The 23,991-nt window shown below is 36.2% G+C and overlaps 1 protein-coding gene across 1 annotated transcript in view; it reads left to right on the forward strand.

Moving 5' to 3' along the window:
• LOC120766771 (synapsin) overlaps positions 1-18,779 on the forward strand; it is a 155,222-nt gene extending 136,443 nt beyond the window's left edge. Inside the window, 3 exon segments of the mRNA XM_040092451.1 lie at positions 8,702-8,869; positions 8,952-10,428; positions 17,055-18,779. Coding sequence (XP_039948385.1) covers positions 8,702-8,869; positions 8,952-10,428; positions 17,055-17,431 — 2,022 coding nt within the window. The 3' untranslated portion in view covers positions 17,432-18,779.
• The last annotated feature ends 5,212 nt before the right edge of the window (positions 18,780-23,991 follow it).

Raw genomic sequence — 23,991 nt, forward strand, 5'->3', positions numbered from 1 at the left:
ACGTAAACAAACATCTGAAGATCAATCTTCACACGAATTAAAGAAGGTTGTACCAATCCAACCAAACATTTTATATAAACCAGTCTGAGTCAGCTTTGATCTTGAGTGTACTTTATAATCATATGAACAAATTTTTCGAAAGTTCTAAGGTTTGTTTATAACTTTAAGTTTTAAAGTCTACTCTTAGTTAACACTGGGCTTATCGGCTTAACTATAGAAATTCGAAAAACCAAGCGAGAATTAACTTATTTTTGTAATATTTAGAATAAATGTAAGATATGCGAAGATTTTAAGCAATTACAGGGTTTGTCCGGTAGAGGGCTTTCCCAGCTAACGGATTTGTTCGGCTGGTCAGTTGTCCGAGCACCTAGAGAGTCAGGACAAACATTTTCGTCCGACATGTTTCTGTGAGTGATGCAAGCCGAAAATGCTGGGTTCGTTAGAGCAGAGGTACGCTACTAAATTCTGTGTGAAACTCGGTAAATTTGCGACAGGGACATTTGATAAGAGTATGATCAATCTGGTTTACCCAGACGTTACTTTAGCAAGAAGTGATGTGTTTCGGTGGCACGAGGTCTTTTTGGAAAACCGAGCTGAAATCGCTGATGAATAAGCAAATCCAAAATGAAAATGATGCTTATAGTCTTTTTTGACATCAAAGGTAATGTCCACCATGAATTTGTTCCTCCTGGACAAACCGTCAACGCCAAGTGTTACGTGGAAGTCCTCAAGAGACTCAATCGAAGAGTCAATCGGGTCTGACAAGACATCACAGCCAATTGGAAGTTGCCCCACGTCAACGCGCCGGCTCACACCGCATTTCTTGTGAACGGCTCCCTAACCAAGGCCGGCATCCCCATGCGTCCGCAGCTGCCCTACAGCTCAGATGCGGCTCCCCGGACTTTTTTTGTTTCCTTGCCTGAAAAGGCTGATGAAAGTCAAGAATTTTGAGACGACAGACTTGGAAATCTCGCTTGCAGCGCTGCATCGACGCAGAAGGAGCCTATTTTGAAAGTTTTTAAAGAATTGTAACGATTTCCACAATTTTTTTTAAAATCGACTCAGTCATATTACTTTCCATACAAACCCTGTTTAATTGAAGAATGTGTTAATCTGCCGTTTACATGTCGAAAAGATACATTAAATTATCATTCTTTCGAGGATTTGCTAATATACCCGAAATAATTATTAGAGAATTTTAGTTCTTTCATTACATTGTGAACAGGGTATAAACGACGGAGGTCCTATAAAGTATTTATATGTAAGTCAAATATATTCTATAGGGGTCCACCATCCGCGATTCCAAAAATGACTAGCTTCTTGGAGGTAAAAGAAAAAACTGAGGCACTAATTCGCGTATATACAGACAGACGGATGGACGGACAGGCAGATGGACATAAGTAAATCAACGTACGTTGATCGCCATATACTTTATATTGCCTCCGATGTTGGCAAAACTTACATATGTGATACAAATTCAACTGAAAATTCGAAAATCTTTATATTAGGTACATATGGACTAAGGGAAGTATTGATCTAAGTCAACCTATTTTTGACATAAGGCTATATTAGTATGAAAGAAACATTTTCTCCGAAATTCAATAATATATCTCAGAGATTGACCGATATTTTCGGCAAAAAATTTGCCAAATGAGTTCCACATATTTGGCGTCTGGGTTCTTGAAAAGTTACAATCAGATTTCGAGAATTTTTGAACGAAAAATAATTTTACGGTACTATCCTTGGAAAGTCTTATCCGGATACTTTGATTTGTTCATGACTTATGTACTGGAAATGAAGAGAATCAAATTGAATTTAAAACAAGAAGAAACGTTAACTTCGGTTGCACCGAAGCTAAATACCCTTCACAGGTGCATTTCTGTTAGTAACTATGTGTTCAGTTTGTATGGGAGCTATATGCTATAGTAATCCGTTCTAAACAAGTTTTTTAGAGATTACTTTGTTGCCTTAAAAAATAACATATACCAAATTTCGTGAATATATCTTTTCAAATGTGAAAGTTTTCCATACAAGCATTTGATTCCGATCGTTCAGTATGTATGGCAGCTATATGTTATAGTGGTCCGATATCGGCCGTTCCGACAAATGAGCAGAAAACGATATAATTATCTTATATGGGAAGTAATAGTACGAATAGGAAAATATTACTTTTCGAATTTGGTTGAAAGCGAAGAAGTAGATCCTGCGATATGAGTTTTTACCTAAATGCTGACGGTACCACGCCCATCGTTCAAATTTGACACCGGTAGTGAACAGATCTTAACAATTTATACGGAGATTGTAACGTTTTTTTTTTTTTTGACAATCATATAATATATGCAACATGCAACATATGCCAATGTGACATGGGCTTATGAGGTTCAAAAGCAAACAAGTCTACAAACATCGGAATGGAGAGAAAAAACGAGCCAAAGTCTAAAACACCACGCCAAAACCGCTCCAAAATCAAGGAGATGCTCATTGTTTTTTCAATATTTCTCTTTTCGTACATCAGGAATTTGTTCAGAATGGACAGACTGTCAACAAGGATTTCTATTTGGCCGTATTGAGGCATTTGCGTGAAAACATCCGTCGTTAAAAATATTTTGAAAAGTTATATCAGCATAATTTCTTGAACTAGTAACTAATAAAAAAAAGGATTTATTAATTTGAGCTAATACAAGAAAAGGCGTAAAGCGCCAGCCACTTTATGTCACGAACCACTGCTTGCCGAAAAACATTTTCAAGTGCCACTTAAGGTTGTCATAACCAATCGCACACACAATATATCAAAATGCACTTAAGCGTGAGTGTTCTTAACAAAATTAATAATAATAAATTTACAACACCCATTAAAATAGCTTTAACTCTATTAATATCAAGGCGTTCGGGCAAAAGAAACCCTAGGAAACCTGAAAATTTGCGACTAAAATCGCTCGTTTGCAGTCAAGTGCAACAGTTTCTCATACAAACTTCCACATGCCATGTAGTTGTTGCCAAAAACAAGGCATTTGCACGTAATCTACACCACACCCACTGCACTTAATAGCCGTTGCACTGCCTCTGGATCTCATTGCCTTCAATTCAAAGGCGGCAAAACTGACATTTTCCTAATAAAACCATGTAAAAGCACGTGATTTGGCGCTTTGCCTAAAACAATTCCAGTTGCACTGCTCACATGTATACTATAAATATGTATGTATAAAAATGTCTGTTTGTATGTATGTGTTATTGATAGTTTAATAATATTTAGAATATATTGCACTAAATGTAATGTCTGTCAAATGACTCATTTCATTACTTGGCATCGGCATTTCGCTGTGAGGATTCGTTTTACCTTTGGCATAAAGTGATTTGGCTTGCTTGCGTCATGCAACTATGTTCTTGTATATTTGTGTATTTACTACTTAATTTACATGTAAAATACATTAAATATGAATGCCGATGTTGTCCGGATTATGCACGAACAGCATATATACATATGTATGTATGTATTCCATACGTACACAAGTAAATGCCAATTTATACAGAAATTGAAACAAGCATCAGTAAATGTAAATACCTGCTCTGTTATGCATATGCATCAAACATAACTGCGAAATAACAATCGTGATTCAGCTCTGAAAATTTTATAGGTTTATGTTAATAATTCACATTGAGAATTCAAAGTTTTAGATACAGATTACATAAACCTCGTCTTTGGCGTAAGCACTTTGGCATATAAAGGGCGGTCCATTTCGCTATTACTTTTTTAAAAAATGAACACAGAAACTTCAAATTTAATGGGCAATATTTGTTATCATACGAAATAACATTCTTTGGCATTTCTGTTTTGCAGATTATCTCTTTCAAATGTTGACCGCGGTCACGTCTCAGATGGTCTTTACGTTGAGTACAATTTTCGATGACTCGTTCAAGCATGTCGACTGGTAACTGACGAATGACCCGCGTTATGTTTTGCTGCAAGGCAAGGCAAGGAATTGAAGCGGGATTGCCCAAATAGAGTTTGGATTTTACACATCCCCACAGGAAAAAGGCTAACGGTGTGATATTGCACGATCTTGCTGGCCAATAAACCGGCCCAGAACGTGAAATTATCTGCTCACCGAAGTATTCTTTCAATAAATTCATTAATTGATGGAGTGTGTGGGAAGTCTTGTTGAAACCGAATGCCGCCGAGATCACAAGCTTCAATTTCAGGCATCAAATAGTGGGTTTTCATGACGCGATACGGTCGCCATTGACGATTATTCACACTGTCATCATTTTTTAAGAAATATGTACCTATGATTCGACCGGCCCACGAACCACAAAACACCATTGTTTTTCCTGGATGCAGCTCTTCATCCCAAATGTGGCAGTATTGCTTGTTTATATACCCATTGAACCTGAATTTGGCCGCATCGCTGAATAAAATTTTGCTAGAAAACGTCGAAATGCGATGTCGCTTGGGAAGGTCGACCGACTTTAGTTTTCCATAAACTGTATTTTGTATGCTTTTAATAAAAGATCTGGACTGGAAAATGCGCCAAGTCGTTCCATAGTCAGCCCGATTTGCTGCAAACGGCGCCGAAGCGACTCTGCATGGTTTTCGTGTGCACAAAATAGCAGTTACGCTGCTATATTTTCTTCAGTGCTTGCCGGACGTAGTCTATTCGGTCGAATATTTCCCAATAATGGACGCTGGATCTCAAGATGAGCGATGGTGTTGCGAATAGTACGCTCAGAAGGCCGATTGTGTTAACTCTAAGTTGAACGAAGTGCACGAAAAATATTCTTTACAGAACGAAGTTGAACGATTTGTAAACGTTATTCTGGCATAAGTCTTTGCAAATTCTTTGAAATGCTAAGCATTACTGAACAAAAACAGCATGACAACTTGACACTACCCACGACTCACACGTGATTTGTCAAAAAAATGCTATTGAAAAAAGTACCTCTACTTGTACCCCTTTATATAGTAAAATTGACAAGCCTGATGAAAACATGGATTTTGGAATGTCTGCCTCTCCGATCATCCGTTCTTCCCTCAGTGTCTGCATGCAAGTGATAACTTTCGTAAGAATTGAGATATATTCCGAGGAGTGGTGTTGTAAATTATCGAACTTTTTACAACCCAACACAACTTCAGTTGAAATGTCACCAATTTAGATTTCTCCTTAACAACTTAATCTTTTTTGAAATTTTAGGTTAAGTTGTCTTACAACTGAAAGCCTACAACATAAATAACTGATTCGTCTTTACTAGTAGTTTAATTCTCTATGACATATCTCGGCATTCTTTAAGAATTGTAACTAAAACAAGTAAGGAAGGGCTAAGTTCGGGTGTCACCGAACATTTCATACTCTCGCATGATAAAGTGATAATCGAGATACCGTTATTAGCAACTTTATTGCGAGAATATAAAAATGATGCCCTCTGAATTACATGAAAATATCTGAGAGATTTACCGATATTTTCGGTGAAAAATTGGGTTAGGTTAGGCACTGAATTCTTCGTGTTCGATAACAAGAACCTTGAAAAGTTAAAGTCCGATCACGACAATTTTTCCACAAGGGATACCTCAGCTCAAATACCGTATTTGTGTAAAGTTTTATTCCTGTATATACTCGTATTATACAGAGAAGGCATCAGATGGAATTTGAAATAGCGTTATATTGGAAGAAGGCGTGGTTGTAAACCGATTTCACCCATATTTCGTACATGTTATCAGGGTGTTAAGAAAATAGTATATACCGAATTTCATTGTAATCGGTGGAGTAGTTCCTGAGATATGGTTTTTGGTCCATTAGTGGGCGGCGCCACGCCCATTTTCAATTTTTAAAAAAAGCCTGGATGCAACTTTCTTCTGCCACTTCTTCCGTAAAATTTAGTGTTTCTGACGTTTTTTGTTAGTCGGTTAACGCACTTTTAGTGATTTTCAACATAATCTTTGTATGGGAGGTGGGCGTGGTTATTATCCGATTTCCTCCATTTTTGAACTGTATATGGAAATGCTTAAAGGAAACGACTCTGTACAGTTTGGTTGACATAACTATAGTAGTTTCCGAGATATATACAAAAAACTTAGTTGGGGGTGGGGCTACGCCCCCACTTTTCCTTCTTATGGAGCCAAGAAATACGTGTACAAAGTTTCATCATGATATCTCAATTTTTACTCAAGTTACAGCTTGCACGGACGGATGGACGGACAGACAGACATCCGGATTTCAACTCTACTCGTCACCCTGATCACTTTGGTATATGTATATAACCCCATATCTGACTCTTTTAGTTTTAGGACTTACAAACAACCGTTATGTGAACAAAACTATAATACTCTCCTTAGCAATTTGTTGCGAGAGTATAAAAACCTGTGCAAAATTTCATGAAGATTGGTTAAGTGGTTTTCGAGAAATCTTACCAATCGTGTGCAGTTCACTCAGGTGACTATTAATTGGATTTGGCAGTGTAATGGGGGAGCCATGTTTCATCCATTGTCAAATATCGATGCAAAAACTCAGGCTTATTACGCTCGAAGATCTCCAAACTCTGCTCCGAATCATCAACATGTGGCTGTTTTTGGCCAAAGGTGAGCTCGCGCAGCATCCAATTTGCACAGAACTTTCTCATACCCAAATATTCGTGAATGATATGATATATACATTCATTTTATATCTCTAAAGTGCCTGCTCTCTCGAACAACTTCACTTTACGGTCATCCAAAATTATTTTGTGGAACTTAACAAAGTTGTTTCACTCCAAATGATATCATTCCCATACTAATGATCCGACAGCAGTCAAACTTCTGAAGCCTACGGCTTACTAGAAATCATATCGATTTAGTTCTAATAGCAAAGCTCAGATTTCTTTTTCTGGACGTTTTAAAGCTCTTGCTCAGTTGGAATAATTTCTTTTGAGCTTTAAGTACATTATAATGATACATAATCTATATTCTAGTAAAAAATAACTGGTTTGACAATACGGATGATATTATTTTTAAGTGTCGTTGCGGCCATTTTTAATATGTCGTGATCTGTAATTCTTTTCTTTACATAATGTTCAAGTGGCGATAAGGCAAAGAACCGCTAGAATAAATGAAAATATTGCTGACGTTCAGGCAAGTGTTGCTGAAGACGGCAAGTTGTCGATTCCAAGACTTTCTCAAAAATTGGGACTGTTTCAAGCCACAACCTGGCGGAGAAAGGATTTCGGCTTGCATCTGTATAAAATTGTTCTGACTCAAGAACTGAAATCATTAGACCATCGTAAATGTCGTGAATTTGCTGATTTTAAAAAGAAATTTCTTTTCCGTGGGGCTTCCTTCAATCTGAGTGGTGCGCACACTGTCATTTCAGGTGCGAAGCAAATCCACAAATTATACATGAACAACCATTTTATTCACTTAAATTGACAGTTTGGTGTGGTGTTTTTGGTCTGGTGTATCATAGGTCCGTACTTCTTTGGAAATGAAGCTGGTGACACCATTACTGTCAGTAGAGAGCGGTACATTTAGATCGATGATAGCTCACTTTTTATAGCCGCAATTGGATGAAGTTTATTTTGACAACATCTGGTTCCAACAAGACGGGGCTACGTGCCACACAGCACTTGCAACAACCGAATTATTGCGATTATTTCACGAAATTGTTACATTGAATGGCCTACAAGTAGTTCATTAGATTACTTATTCTGGAGTCATTTGAAGTCATTGGTCTTTAGCAATAAACCAGGTTCACTTCAAGCTTGAAGGTAAAAAGTGTTACAAAATTGGGTTCAACGAATTCGCTGTTGTTAAAGAAGTCGTGGAGGCAATTTGCATGATGTTATATTCAGAACTTAATTGTACCGATTTTACTTCATATTAAATCGAAAAAAATTTAATTTCCTTAACAGTTACATAATAGTTGTGTTTTTTTTTTTTAAGAAATCGTATCAATTTTATTGGAAAGCTCTGTATATCATCTCTGGGATGGTTCCATTGCACTAGTTTACCATCATTTTGCGACTGTGCTGTTAGAGGCTGTTTCTTACTAGTTTTGCAAACATTTCCTAAAACGTAAGGTTTTTATTGTAGTCAAGGTGTGTAGTGGTCATGCCGCCACCATTTACTAAAGTGAACTCAAATTCATAGGCAAGACACCTTTTGGCACATCAGTCCCAAATGTTTGCTTCAGGTTCGTTGAACAGTGTTATCAGTGTGAGTCATTCAACCAATAACAATCCTAATTTTGTATACGTCATACATCTCTAGCTAGAACTACTGAATTGATGAGCTCAAATATGTATATACGTTGCCCAACAGGGGTGTTTGTTGTGGCCACATATCAACAACGATCAACTGCGTATTTTGAATAATGAATTAGCCAGCGATGTACATACGTATTATTTGTCAGCAGGAGAGCTGTGAGGTTAGTGTAATGCGAACCGCAGTCATTCGATTAAATACTTATGTACATATGAGTATACAAGCTACAAATAAACAATCTAAGCTCACTAACGATAAATCGTAATGTGTTGCGATTTGGGCAAACACAGTATCATTAGTTGTTATTAGAGGGAGACTTTAGGCCAGTCGTGCCCGCAATCCCGAATTGATTAATGCATAACAGAAGTCGGTCGAATTGCAAATTGCAAACACATGTATACCACAGCAACCGCATGTTTGTCCACAGCATAGTGCATTAGCAACTTGATTGACTAAATTTTTAAACATTTGCAGATTTCCGAGCTCTTTGGCGGCATGGAGGTATGCGGCATTTCTGTGGTGGTCGGCAAAGACGGCCGCGAGCACATAATAAGTGCTTGTGATTGTACATTCGCTCTAATTGGCGATAGTCAGGAAGAAGATCGGCGCCAGATCGCCGACTTAGTCTCGGCACGAATGCAAGTGAGTATACTACAATGATATTAATGGAAAATTAATGGAAAGCTGAGCTGGAATTACAACTCAAACATTCCAATCATTTCAGAACGTCTGCCGGCCAAGCATGGCACAGACCGGTGGACCACCACATGGTATACGTCAACCATCACGTTCATCCATTTCCTCGCGCGGTGAGAGTCCTACCGAGGATATGGCACCAACACCACCGGCACCCGCCGGTCCACGCCCAGCTCCAATGGGCGGTCCACCACCAATACCCGAGCGCACTTCACCAGCAGTCGGCTCAATAGGACGTCTCAGCAGTCGCAGCAGCATTTCCGAGGTACCTGAGGAGCCAACTGCACCGGCTCCGACCAGTGTGCCTGGCAGTGCGGGCGGTGTGGTCCGTCGTGATTCACAAACATCGCAGGCATCGAGCGTATCGTCGGCCTCGAGGGTCTCGACACGTCCTCCGCAAACTCAGAGTTCCGTTGTTGAAGATGCGGAGGATACAATGAAGAATTTGCGTAAGACCTTTGCGGGGATATTTGGTGACATGTAGGAATTAGCGAACAAGAAACGCGGAAGAACAGCTAGCGAGACAAGCAGCGGTGGCGGTGGACCTGGCAGTGCAGGCGGCAGTGGCATAAGCGGCATCAGTACCGGTTCATTTCTAGGCAAGCAATTCTCGTTTGCAAGCGCCGGTGGCAAGTCGGTGAGCGGCAGCACTTCAAGCGTCGCCTCAGACGTGATCTCAGCACAGCCATCACCCAAATTGACCGCAGAGAAGCCATACGATGCACGCTCAGACACCTCAACGAACTCCACATTGACAGCGGGCAGTATGAGCGTTAGCGCCAGCTCAGCTGCTAGCTACAGCAGCAAGCCATCTTCCAGCGTTTTAGATACATTCCAAGAGGAGAACAAATACAAGCCAGTCACCAATTTTGAGCCACAAGAGCGCGTTAATCCCTTCGATAAGGGCGCACTAAAAACTTCCGCAACCAATCAAACTATCGGTAGCGCCGTATCCACCACATCATCTTCATCGATCTCATCCTCTTCGATTTCATCGCGCATCAATCGTAACGGTAATGTGGGCATTAAATCGCCACCACCGCCGACTGGACCACCACCACCACCACCAACTGGCGCTATCGCTAGCAGCAGCTACCGCAATTCAACCTCGACCACGCCACCAAGCGCCGGCAAAGACAACCGTACTTTCAATTACGGCAGCTCAACTTCCATTGAGACCATTACACGCATGGATACTAACACAACAAACACGACAACAGCTGGCCCGAGCAGTGATGCCGCCCCTGTTGCCGGTGCACTTGCCGATGATAACAATGCAACAGGCGTTGCTGGTGGCGCTACTTCCTCCACGAGCGGTGGCCCAGATTGGAAGTCGAAGATGGGCATACGTTCGGCAAGCGTCTACAGCGCGCCCGCCAATTTGCCAGCAGCTGGTGATACCTCCGGCTATGCATCCAACTCAAGCCCTGCTTCGAACGCCTATAACACCACAGCCGATCTGCCATCGTACACACGACCATCTTATTCGCGCTCCGAGAGCAATGGTAATTATCTGGCCGTGGGCGTACTGCTCGTTAGTCTAACACTACGAAAGTCTTAAGGGAAAAGCAAAGTGCAAATAATATATAGAGGCGATCGTGCAGCGCTGCAGTGCCAATATAATTCTCAAGGGCTCAGTCACTGCTTAAAAAAACATATCAGTCATACTAACCCATTATTCAAAGAAAAAATAACGTATATTTTCTATCAGCTCATAATACATCACTATACTCATACTCATAGTTCAGTTCACATATGCATCATTACATAACCTCAAATAAGCGCAAAACTAATTAGGAGAGAAAATATTTTTTCACCTCAAATTAAGAGCAGGAATTGAAAAGAGTAAGGCATACTAACAATAATATTTTCATAAGCGAGAACAAACTAGGGAAAGTGCTTATAAGCGAACCCATGACCAATTGACTATAAGTAAAGGTTACTACTTCAGCGCCTAAATCTAGCCTACACTACTAAGATGTATTTTTAGAGCAGTGAAATGCTAAAGAGTAAGCCAAAACCATATACATTTTCTACGAGCAAAAAAAAAAATATTTTCATAAACATATTAACAGTTTAAAAAACATACTCAAAACGTAAACTTATTTCTGATACATACCACAAATATGAGTGCATACAATTAAGACAACATCAAATATAGCCAAAACTTTTCCACTTTTCTACGCGCCCGCTTACCAAGAAAATCAGCCCTACTCATTAATATCCCATTAACTCATAGTCCTAAGAACTTTTAGTTATAAGAAACAAGCCCTAAAGAAAATTCTAAAATTATGTGCCACCCACAAGATCCTTCCTCGACACATACTTACATACATACATATAGGCAACTTAGTTATATCTAGACAAAAACAACAATATTTCTATTCTACTATACTCTACTTTATGCTAATCAACGTTAAACGCCTACGCCAACACGCCCATAACTGCTTTTCCGTCCTCCTCTCTAACGAACTAAACTCGATTCACACTACAATATATTATACGTTTGTTATTGTTGTATTCAATCGTCATGCCGCACTGAAGCATGTCGCAGCAAAGCAACAAAGCCAATGTTTCGTAAGTTCATAATTGTCTGAATAAATGCAACCCTGCAACTTGACAAACACTAAAGTAATATATAATATGCAAAGATATCTTTTTATATTTTTATATATTTTTATTTTTCTTAAAAGTAAACGACATTCTTGCATCCACTATATTCGTTGAATGTCTAATTATTAATCGAAAATAATACGAGCTAAGGCTAAACGCATAGTGGTGTGAAGAGCAACTCAGCGTGGGGAACAAGGCATAAGCAAGCGAAGACAAAAGTATTTGCTGTAATATTGCAACAAAAAATAGTGTTTTTGTCTTTCTCAGAAGTGATGGTTTACTCCTCACGCCCTATGTGCTTAGCCTAGGGTTTTTCACGGTATGCTGAGTGAAATGGTGCATTCCTCAACCGTAAAAGTAGCTGTAAACTTAAAAATTGACGTTGGAACTTTGCAATGAAAATATAAAATATTTCAAATATAAATACTTTTTTTCAAATTAATTACAAACTTTACTATTTCAAAGGCAACCGTGAAATTCTCCACCACTTTAAGTAAAGTAAATTCGTCTAAGTTCGCAGTTCGAACTCTTAATTATTCGATTTCGTATTACTCCAAGTATGAGAGCAACACTTCTTAATGCATAAACACCGCAATAATTGTTTTCTTTGGCTTTGGGCACTCTACACGCGGCACTTTCACCCACTTAACTACTACACACACATTGCATAATATATAGTATATATGTATGTATGTACAAGTACTGCAAAAGTAAGGAGTGCTTCTGTCTTCAGTTGCTTTATGAAATATAAAGAAGGCTTCGTAAGCGTAATTTGAAACACGACGGCACAAATTGCTGGCTTCTATGTATGTCTTTTTGTCTATTTATTAATGCAATTTTTCATTTCTACATAACTGTTATTGGCGAACTTTGCATTAGAAAAAATTGACAAAATGTATTTTATGTATGAACTGTACGGTATCTTTTGCTTTCGAATAGGCGCGGATGGGTTATCAAAGTGGATATGATAAATTTTAGTAGTAATATTAAATTTAAAGGAGCAACCTAACAATCCATTATGTGAGTTTGTAGAGTATGGAAAGAGAATATGAAATGTTTTTCAATTTTTTTAATTATTTCGTAAAGTTGATTATAGAATTTTCAGTTAATTTAGCAAATTATAAATGGTCACTTAAACACCTTCTCTCTGATTCCACTTTCTGATTATTTGAAATAATCTGCATTATTTAAGAAATTAATAAATTGGATACCGGAACCAAATATATAGCATTCGTCATTATATCTAGTCCAAACTAGTGGGTATATGCTTGATAAGGTCATTAATTCTGTATATTTTTAGTAATTACGCACTCTTCAGTTCCAAAACTTGTAATTAAAGAAAGAGAACTTTTTTTTTACACACTACAAGCTTATAGCAAGTCGGTTGGAAAAAATAAAATCTGTAATAAACTATTACTTGGCTGCAAACCATTTCGAAAACACTGTGTTACAAATAAATAATCTATTTCGAGGTTCCCTAATTTTTTAAAGAAAAAAACCCATAAAGTTCAGTTTAATGGTGAATGTGTACGTTTATTCGAAAAAATATTCTTTGGTATTTATTTTTTGAAGACTATCCCTTTCAAATGTTGGCCGCGGTTACGTCGCAGATGGTCCATCCGTTGAGTGCAATTTTCGTTGACTCGTTCGATCATTTCGACAAGTAACTAGTGTATGATACCCGTTATGTTTTTCTCCAAGGCCCATTGGGGATACTCTTGGAACCTTTTAAGAAACATAGAGCGAAACGTTGACGCTTGGGAAGATCGAACGGCTTCAGTTCTTTCACAAACTGTGTTTTGTACGCTTTAAATTTAAGATCTCGACGTAAAATGCGTCAAGTCGTTACATCAGTCCGCGGACGTCGCCGAATCAACTCGTCATGGTACGAGTATTCGCGTACACCCTCAGCGACGGCTGCTATATTTTCTTCACTACGTGCTGGACTTGATCTATTCGGTCAAATATTGTCCAATAACGAATGCTGGGCCTCACGATGGATAATGGTATTGCCAATAGTACGCTCAGTAGGCCGATTATATTGACCATAAATTAAGCGAAGCGCGCGAAACTCATTCTTTACAGAACGTGAATTTTCGTTATAAAATTGACGGATTTGTAAGAGTGGGTCAAGCGCATGTCTTTCTATAATGAAATACCAAACAATACTAAATAAAAATGGCATGACAGCTTGACACGACTCACGCGTGATCTGTTAGTACAAGGCTAATGGAAAAAGCACCTCCGTTTAGATTACCCGTTACTTGTCCAGAGCCTCGGCTGGAATATAATTGCTTCAACGACTTCATGGCACGTTCTTCGAAAAGAATTTTTCAGTTTTGAAAACAGAAAACAGTCTTGCGGGAGCTGCGCGCGCACTCTTTTTTTATGTTTGGTTAAAAAGTCAGTAACAATCATATCAGAACTCCTTATTAACATCAGTCGAGCGAATTCATGCTGAACTACACCACAGTAGTCAAGGAAAACTAAGAGCATCATCTTGATTTATGATCGGTTACGATTTATTTTTGGAGCATTATTCGTTAAATTATTGGACAGTTCGATTCATTAATAGGAGTAAACACGCAAAAGGCAAAATTTCGATTACTTTACGACCTTCACTGAAATCACTTAAATTCAATTAAATCTATAGAGATAATAAATGGTATTGGTAATCAACCAGCAATATTGATTATATCAATATTCAGAGGGTGTTCATATGTGTGTGGAGCTGGTTGATTTCTAATTCGAATTTAGTGTGCTCATATCAGTAGTCTCTGCAAATATGTTTGCGTCTAATTGATTATGCAATCAGTACAGAGAATTCGAGACCATGATTTATATAGCAAATTTCATAGAGATTTTCACCGGAAAGATAATTTTAAGTATTTTTTGTAATACTACATACATATATTTCCACTATAATTCAATTTATTATTTAAATCTGAAGAAGTGGTTTGTGAGAACAAACAATAATGAAAAAGTAAGGAGGAGCTAAGTTCGGGTAAAAGCGAACATTTTATACTCTTGCAACAAGCAATGATTAAAGCCGGGGAAGTACCTTCAATTACATAAGGCTTGTTTGTTATATGGGGTCTATAGCGAGTTTTCACCCAATTTTATTCATTCCAAGCACAAATTTGCACCGTTATAAGAAAAACACATGCTCTCAACTGTATTAAGGGGCTATACTAGTGTAACCCATGAAAAATTAGGTTATTTTCGTGAATTTCTTCTTTGTCTTTTGACATAATACGGTATATTTTCATTTATGTTTGAAGAATATTTTTTACAAAAATATTGAAAAGTAACAGAGTTTTGTGTTGCCTTCGGAGGTGCCAAACCGAAAAATTCCCCAACTGCTGATATGATTCCGGCCGAATGAGTAACTGAAACAAAAAACTTCAAAAGGGCTATTAAAGCTGAAAGTATTTACTATACAATTACCTACGATTTTTGAAAAATATGAAAAATTAACAAAATGAAGTAGTTCTGAAAAAATTTATTTTTTTAGGTAATAAATGGTCGTTGTTTTAATGCCAAATTGACCATTTTTAATCACTCAAAACGATCGTAGGTCAGGTCATTGTATAGTAAATATATTCAACAAGTAAGGAAGGGCTAAGTTCGGGTGTCACCGAACATTTTATACTCTCGCATGATAAAGTGATAATCGAGATTTCATTATACGTCATTTACATATTTTTCAAATACCGTATTTTTGTAAAGTTTTATTCCGCTATCATCATTGGTTCCTAATGTATATATTATACAGAGAAGACATCAGATGGAATTCAAAATAGCGTTATATTGGAAGTAGGCGTTGTTGTGAACTGATTTCACCCATATTTCGTACATGTCATCAGGGTGTTAAGAAAATATTATATACCGAATTTCATTGAAATCGGTCTAGTAGTTCCTGAGATATGGTTTTTGGTCCATAAGTGGGCGAGGCCACGCCCATTTTCAATTTTTAAAAAAAAGCTTGGGTGCAGCTTCCTTCAGCAATTTCTTCCGCAAAATTTAGTGTTTCTGACGTTTTTTGTTAGTCGGTTAACGCACTTTTAGTGATTTTCAACATAACCTTTGGGAGGTGGGCGTGGTTATTATCCGATTTCTTCCATTTTCGAACTGTATATGGAAATGCCTGAAGAAAACGACTTTGTAGACTTTGGTTGACATAGCTACATATAGCAGTTTCCGAGATATGTACAAAAAACTTAGTAGGGGGCAGGGCCACGCCCACTTTTCCAAAACAATTGCGTCCAAATATGCCCCTCCCTAATGCGATCCCTTGTGCCAAATTTTACTTTAATATCTTTATTTATGGCTAAGTTATGACACTTTATAGGTTTTCGTTTTCCGCCATTTTGTGGGCGTGGCAGTGGGCCGATTTTGCCCATCTTCGAACTTAACCTTCTTATGGAGCCAAGGAATACGTGTACCAAGTTTCATCATGATATCTCAATTTTTACTCAAGTTACAGCTTGCACGGACGGACGGACAGACGGACGGACAGACGGACGGACGGACAGACAGACATACGGATTTCGACTCTACTCGTCACCCTAATCACTTTGGTATATATAACCCTATATCTGACTCTTTTAGTTTTAGGACTTACAAACAACCGTTATGTGAACAAAACTATAATACTCTCCTTAGCAACATTGTTGCGAGAGTATAAAAATACTCAGTTTAAATTTGAAGTCGATCGGTTAAAATTTTAGCTGAGTTATGATCTCAGAAATTTTGAAAAATGCCGTTTCGAGAAAAACGCATTTAAAGTTTCAAGAATCCGATTTATACCTGCGAGCGGTCTTTCTATAGAACGCTACCATTCAAAAACTATACAAGATACGACCTTTACGGTTTCACAAGATATTTTTGAAAATATATAAAATCGAAAAGCAAAAAAAATCAATTTTTGTAAAGCACCTTAAGATAACTTATATGTTGGTCGATATATGAGGTATAAAGTCACCTGGAAGTTCGAAAATCTTTATATTAGGTATATGTGGGCTAAGGGAAGTATTGAACCGATTCAACCAATTTATAGCATACTATACTCTGGGAAAGATTCTCTCTGAATTTAAATTGTATATCCTACAAATTGGTACAAGGATAAAGTACCGTTATTTTAGCACCCGTTAAAAACAGTTTATTTCAACGCTTTTAGAACAAATGGCAGGAGTCGGACTCATCAGCATTGCTTTCATTTCATTATCAAAGTTTCAAATCACTTACATTTCATTATTGATCATATTCAAAGCTATTGGCTGAAAAAATATTGCACAGTCATCACAATATTTTGATAACTCATCCCCATCACTCATACATTACTCAGTGTCTATGCATTGATTTTCCAATTTGGCGCTCAAGTATTGCTAATTTGAAATTTTCGTAAAATTCAGCAACAGTATTTTTGTAAACGCACCGCATAAAGAACTTGTAATCATAATATAAATTTCATAATCACATAATGAGTAAAGTTTAATAAGTTATCCACTACTTACAGCTTCCAACAAACAATCCGACTTGGACATAATCTTCGGCGACACCAACAACACCAAGTCCAGCCATGGTAATGGCAAGTACACACGCGCCAGCGGTTCACTCTCCGATGCCGAACTCATCTTCGGCGGTCCACCGACCAATTACAAGGCCGATCGCTTTGGCGCCTCCAAGAGCATGAGCGTCACATCCGAGCGCAGCAACGACGGCAATGACAGCTACAATGCGTACCGCAACTACGAGGGTATACAAAATGCGGCATTTAGCGATTTTAGTGACTCGCCGAAGACGGGCAGTGTTAGCAGCATTAACTCGTTTGGCAATACGAATCGTTGGAATAAGCCGACTGTCGAAGAGGATGACGAATTGGATTTGAAGTAGGACAGGGTAATGAATCGCAGCAAAATTAAAGTTCGTTAAATGGCTGGTGTATATATACTTATATGGTATATAAATTATATATATGTATATGGGTATGTACGAACGCCAGTTATTTGAAAATACAAATTTGAACTTAGAAAAGTCAGAAGAAGTGAATAAATGGAGCAAAAATATATATGAAAAGTAAACAATACATACACATGCGCATCTATCGCCTCTGAAGTTTCCTGGTTTCATAGTGGAAAGAATTCTTCATAGAAGCAAGCGTAGATGAAAAGTTGAATTTCATTTTAGGTTTCTTTAATTTTTTATTACTTAGTTTAAATTTTTTTGTCAAAGTAGTTTTACATCAAAACATACTGGACCAGTTTAAAGTATTCCTAAAATTTTTGGAGAAAATAGATTTATTTTTTAGAAAATGAACTAACAACGGAACTTAAAAGTGAATAAAATAAGATGAAATTAACATCAAATATTTTGTGAATAACTCTCCTATTCGTAGCATGAACAGGAAATGTTTCGAAAAAGTACCGAACCTATGGAAAAAAGCTGTGATGGAGGGCAACAATTGATATTAATATGGGAATTGAAATATTATGCCAACAAATCACACAATCTGTGTCAAAGGTCTTAAATTTTTTACCATATTACATTATTGCCTAATTATGGAAAATAATATAAACTTTGGCTACGCACATAGTGGAATTAAATTTGAAAGCTTTATCTGTGCGGTAGTGAAAAGAGTTTGTGTTAGAGCATGCGAGCGTGAGAAAGCGTTTGTGCTGAGAGAAGTAGGTAGCTTACAGAGTACAGCAAGGCTTACAGAGCTTTATAAAGCTCTCAAGACACATTAAAAGCTTACGAGGTGTCTGAAACGCACAGACAACTTCAAAGTTTAAAGAGCCTAATAAGGCTTTGTAAAATAAAAGTAAGCAAGTTTACTTCCATTCTTACATTCGGCGTTGGGTTCCAGATACAATTACGCGAATACAAAAGTATTTTATGTAACTCTACAACAACAAAATATGCTTCTGCCTTTCGTGTTATGCTTTGTTTCTCACGAGACTAGAATGAGATTTCATGGACCAAATGAAGTAGTAAAACCTTAATCCACAGGTAGACACTTTAAGGCCAACAAATGAGACTCAAAACTTGCGCTTAAAATTTTTGGAATAATTTCACATATTTCTGAAACAGATTCGTTTTTAAAAGCCATTCTTAATTTTCCACCACATTTTTACCAAGTAAGCAAACTAGTTCTCGTCAATAGGGGGTCTCTCAACCGAGGCTGTTGTGTTTTTTTTTTCATTGTAAGTGTTTTTTCACGTGGCGGCTCTTAAACCCAGCGTACAATCTTGGAGAGACATTATTCGCCTTCTCTCTTTAGCTCGCTTTCAAAGGGATGTTGTTTGGCTATCCAGAGGATACTTGGTCAAAAACCGGAAGTCGTGAGCTGCTTGAGCCATATGTAAAATAATTGTTTGTGGTCACTCCCAAGTAAATGGCGCTTAGCTAACTTTCCTCGCTTGCGTGAATACTCGGCCCCATCCTTCAAAGAGGAATAAGAAGCATTATTTAGTTTGGGGAACCAAAATTTTCAAGATGGAACTTCAAGAGTTCGGATATATGTATATTATACATTAGTTAGAGTAATCGGTTTATATTAGGTTAATAGACTGATTTCTCTTGAGGCCATCAATAATCCTACTAGGACAGCTAGAGGCGTTTGTCCGTTGTAATGCTCAGAACTACTCCTGAATCAAAATGACCTTTGCATATCGACAAAACGCCTATAGTCGGGCAGAAATTTAATGAAAATGGCTAATATCAATTCCAGCCCATTCGCCGGGTTCATAAAAAGTATGACAATCTAGATGCTTCAATCTTAGTCTGGCGAAAGCTGAACAGTATAGTAGAAAGTGTGTAGATACTGCCACCTCATCTTCTTCATTGCAACTTTAACAGGCTGCGTCCCACAAAAGCGTTAGGCTCACCGCGTGAATGCCAATACTGGATAGTGTCCAGTTAGGACACTCATCAGTACGGTGATGTGAGCCCAGCTATGAGCTAATACTTCAATGGACCTGCTAAGTTCCACTCTGGGCCAGCAGGTTTACGGAACCGCTGGTTACTGATCAACGCTTGCTGAGCTCGCTCGAAGTCCATGGAACCAACGCCCGCGTGCACAAAAGCAAGCGAACTCCTTCTCATTCCCATCCCGACGGATTTTCTATGGGGCTGTCTTTTCTTGCAAACGCATCGACTGTACAATTTCTGACGATTCCGTTGTGGTCAGCCACCTCGGCATTTTACTGCTGGTGACGTCATGCACTCCTTGACTAGCTTTCGGCTTACTGTTAGCTAGCTCAAGGCTTGTATTGCAGTTTTGTTTTCGAAGTAGATGCATTGAAACAGCAGTTAATTGAGGACTCCCGGCAGAGTACTCACCCTCAAACTTTCCCCTCGAACTTTGATCAACCGTTATCAAGTCCAGTATGTTTTATCGCAGATTGTCGTTTGGTTTGAGATTATTATGTTATTACTTTTTTATAAGTACATATGTATGTATATCATTTCTGTTAACGAATTTTTTATAACAATGCAACACACACATAAATATATAAAGCTTGTTGCTCTAACCATGAATAAATACTATTTTTTTATTTTACAAATATTTAAATTTTCCAAGCATAAAAACTTACAAAAAACAATTTTATTGCAATCAAAGCATCATTCTTAAAATTTTTGATATAAATTTAGAAATTATTTTGTTGATAACTTATATTTTAGTTTTAAACATTTACAGACATTAGTGACGATTTTCGTAGTGACGCCTTGACTCAAAAACCAACTCGTCTACTAAACCAAATTATATTAGAAAAATATTGAAAATATTTAACGTTCAAATACTTTTACTTACAAACTATTTATCTCTAATATTTAATTGCTTCATTAACAGCCATTAAAAGTAGCATACTTCATCTAAACATAAATTTCGAAAATCATATTTCAAAAGTAGTTACTTAAATAACACGTACAACTACCACCTATCTACTCAACATAAATACTTAAAACAACAAAAACAAAAATACATACAAATCACTATACAAGTACTATATACAAATACAAACACATTATTAGGTGTATGTGAAAGAAATGAAAGCTAAAGTGTTGCTAAAGAAAAAAAATTAACGCAGAAAGCATAAAGTGAGGTTAAACTAGCCGAAATCTGCAAGAAACATTAATTCAAAGTAAAGCAATTTATAAATTATACAAATGTGAGGCGTATGTGTTGGTATTGTAATTTTTGGAAAAATATTGTATTGCATTACTACTTAACATATACATATATATATATATACATATATACTAAGGAAACCTAATATGAGAACATAAAACAAAAAACTGAGAAAATATTAAAAATTGAGAAAATTATGCAACTATGAGATGTTAAGCGGCAATTCGCTGAAGATCATTGAAATCTATTTAATGCTGAAAAATTATTAACACTCATAATAAAGAACTAACTTACATACTATGGAACAAACAAGCTAACCGAAACTCAAAAAAACACTATAAAAGGTAAAAAAAAAACATTATAAAAGATAAACAAACATATAATATAAAAAATAAAAATTTGTTATTCCAACATGAGACACTAAACAACAACAACACAAATGACGCTGATTATTTGTATAAGTACACAAGACAATATATATGCAAAAAATAATTATGAAAGAAAAACAAAAAAAAAATTAAAATTAAAAATATCAAAAAAACAAACACTCATTATAAAAGGGGTAGTAAATTATATAAATTTATTTCCTATTGAAAAATACATTATAAATTACTGTTAACTCTAATACTCAATGATACAGAAACTATTTGATGTGAAGTAAAGCAAAAAATTAAAATATAATATATATAAGCACATAAAAATATGAGTTGACGAAATGCCGTATAAAGTATATAAAAAATGTGTTTGATATCATTAATTCTGTGAACACCGCACTTACATATACAGATATACAAGTAAAATTCGTAGAACATTGCTTTGCATGCAGACACTCTTTTTTTTCAAAAGATTCAAACAATAAAATGAAAAAATAAAAACCGCAATAAGCCACAACGAACTTGAAAAACATTTAAAAGCATAATAAAAAATCCATACTAAACAAAGTTGGAAAAAAATACTGAACTTGAAAAGCTTATACAGCTATTTTTTACTGAAAATCATTGTTTGAAAAGTGGAGGCACAAAGAATTTTATTTTTCTTTGTTTGCATGATTTTAAAGCTTTTATAAAAGCTCCAAAGCAGTTTTCAAATGAGTTTGGAAAGCATTATAAGTAAGCTAACATAAAAGCTCCCAAAATGGTTGATTTCGTAAATCATACGTAATCAAATAAGTAAGCTTGCATAAAGTATAAAATCTCCTGAAATGGCTTAATCCAGATTTTGGAATTATATGTAAGCACTCTAACACATTATATATAAGCTTTCATAAAAGCTTCTAAAATAGTTTACGAACGATTTTGAACAATTTTCATAAAAGCTCTTAAAATAATGTACAAGCGTTTTAAATAAACTTTTTTAAAAGTTCCCGAAATAGTTTACTCACTATGTCGAAAAGCATTATTAGTAAGCGAACGCTCTGAGAATGCAAGTCATTTATAACGGCTTAGTGCACTTACTTCCAAAAATTCTTGAATAAAAATGCTAATTTGACAAAATGGCGGCGGTTTGTTTCCGTAGAAAAAAATGGGAAGACTTCAAACAAAAAAAAAATAAAAGCTTCTAAATTGGAACTAGATATGTATCTTCAAAACTCTTCCTTTGAGAGTGGAAACCGTTTGAAAAACACCATTCTGAGAAAAACGCGTTTATAAGTGGAGTTGCACTGTTCCCCGCTCTGTTCTTTTGCTACAAGAAACGCTTTAGCGGATTTGAATTTCGATTTCAGAATTAGAGAGAATGTTTATTAAAGTGTATACTATCCGATAATGTAACAAAAAAAAAATCGATCTCTCGAAAATTTCACACTGAGACGATCCCTTAAGGCTTTCGTATTATGAAGAGAAAGCTTTTATAAGTAGAAAATTGATGCTCAAAACAGCTTTTAAACACATATCGGAGCGAAAGTGGAAGCTTTAGTAAGCTTTTACAAACTACTTAAAGAATGAAAGCTCTACAGAATTCAAAAATTAATCGATGGTTGGTGTAAGGAAATTTTTTAAGTGTATTATTACTCATAGAAAGAACTCAACCGGAAAAATTTCACGTCTGCACTTTGTGCTCTCAAATAATTTATTTATTTTATTTTTTGAAGATAAAGCTTTCGCCTGCTTTAGTGAAAGTCATGGTCTTGGTAATATGATAAGAAAGAAAAATTAATGCATACAAAATATTTTGAATACATTTTGGAGCGAGAATGGAAGCTTTACTAGCAAGCTTTCAAAAAGTATTTAAAGTGTGAAAGCTCTAAAGAATTCAAAAGTTAATTGGTAATTGTAGTAAGGTGAAATATAAGTATATACGTACGTGCTTACGTATATACGTTGTGCTTTAAAATAATTTTTTTTTTTTTTTTTTGAAAATAAAGCTTTCGCCTGCTTTAGTGAAAGTCAAGACCTTCGTTTTATTATGAGAAAGCGTTTTTAGGTTAAAAATTATGAACATGAAATATTTTAAATAGGTTTGGAGCGAAAATGGAAGCTTTACTAGCCAGGTACTTAAAGAATGTAAGCTCTAAAGAATTCAAAAATTAATCAATGATTATGGTAAGGCGACATATAAGAGAGTCTTACTAATAAAAAGAACACAACCTAATGCTTTCACAATATTTCAAAACTTTAGGTCTTCACGTCGTCTTCTTGTTTGTGCTTTCATAAGCTTTTCGATTTTCTATTATTTTTTTTTAAATTTTTACTGTAAGAGTTTTTTCTCAAAAATACAAAAAAATAAAAAAAATACAATAAGTATATTATAATTAATAAATTAGGAACTAAATGTGTTTAATGTTATGCAATGTTTGTTATGCAAGCACTCACACAAATACACACATACATATATTATTTGGTTGTGTTTAAAGCTAATAGCAGAAATTTTATTAAATAAATATTTACATATAAGAACCCTAAGTACAGTTAGCCAAAAATACATGGATAGTTCTTAATATAGCTTAAGCATAATATAAAAATAGCAAAAAAAAAATTGTGTTGTTACAAATTTAACCATTTAACTTACAATCCAGTTATAGAAAAAATTCAAAATACCCTAATTAAATGTTTTCTTCCTCAAATCGACTCTAACCCCACTTTTTCCCTTTAAATGTGACATGTTTTGATGGAAATGTTTATGAAAAATTTTTTATTAATATTAAACAAATATATTATATTATCTAGTACAAGCCAGGAAAATATAAAAAATTTTCAAATGTGTTTGCACGCTATCCAGTCGCTGAAAATTCCAGAAAAAACTAACCGCATATTAATGCACACCGCTGTATAGGATACATACTTACTTACGTACATTCATCAGACATATTCATGTTGTTCTTGTA

Source organism: Bactrocera tryoni, chromosome 1 (assembly GCF_016617805.1).
Source record: "Bactrocera tryoni isolate S06 chromosome 1, CSIRO_BtryS06_freeze2, whole genome shotgun sequence".
NCBI lineage: Eukaryota > Metazoa > Arthropoda > Insecta > Diptera > Tephritidae > Bactrocera > Bactrocera tryoni.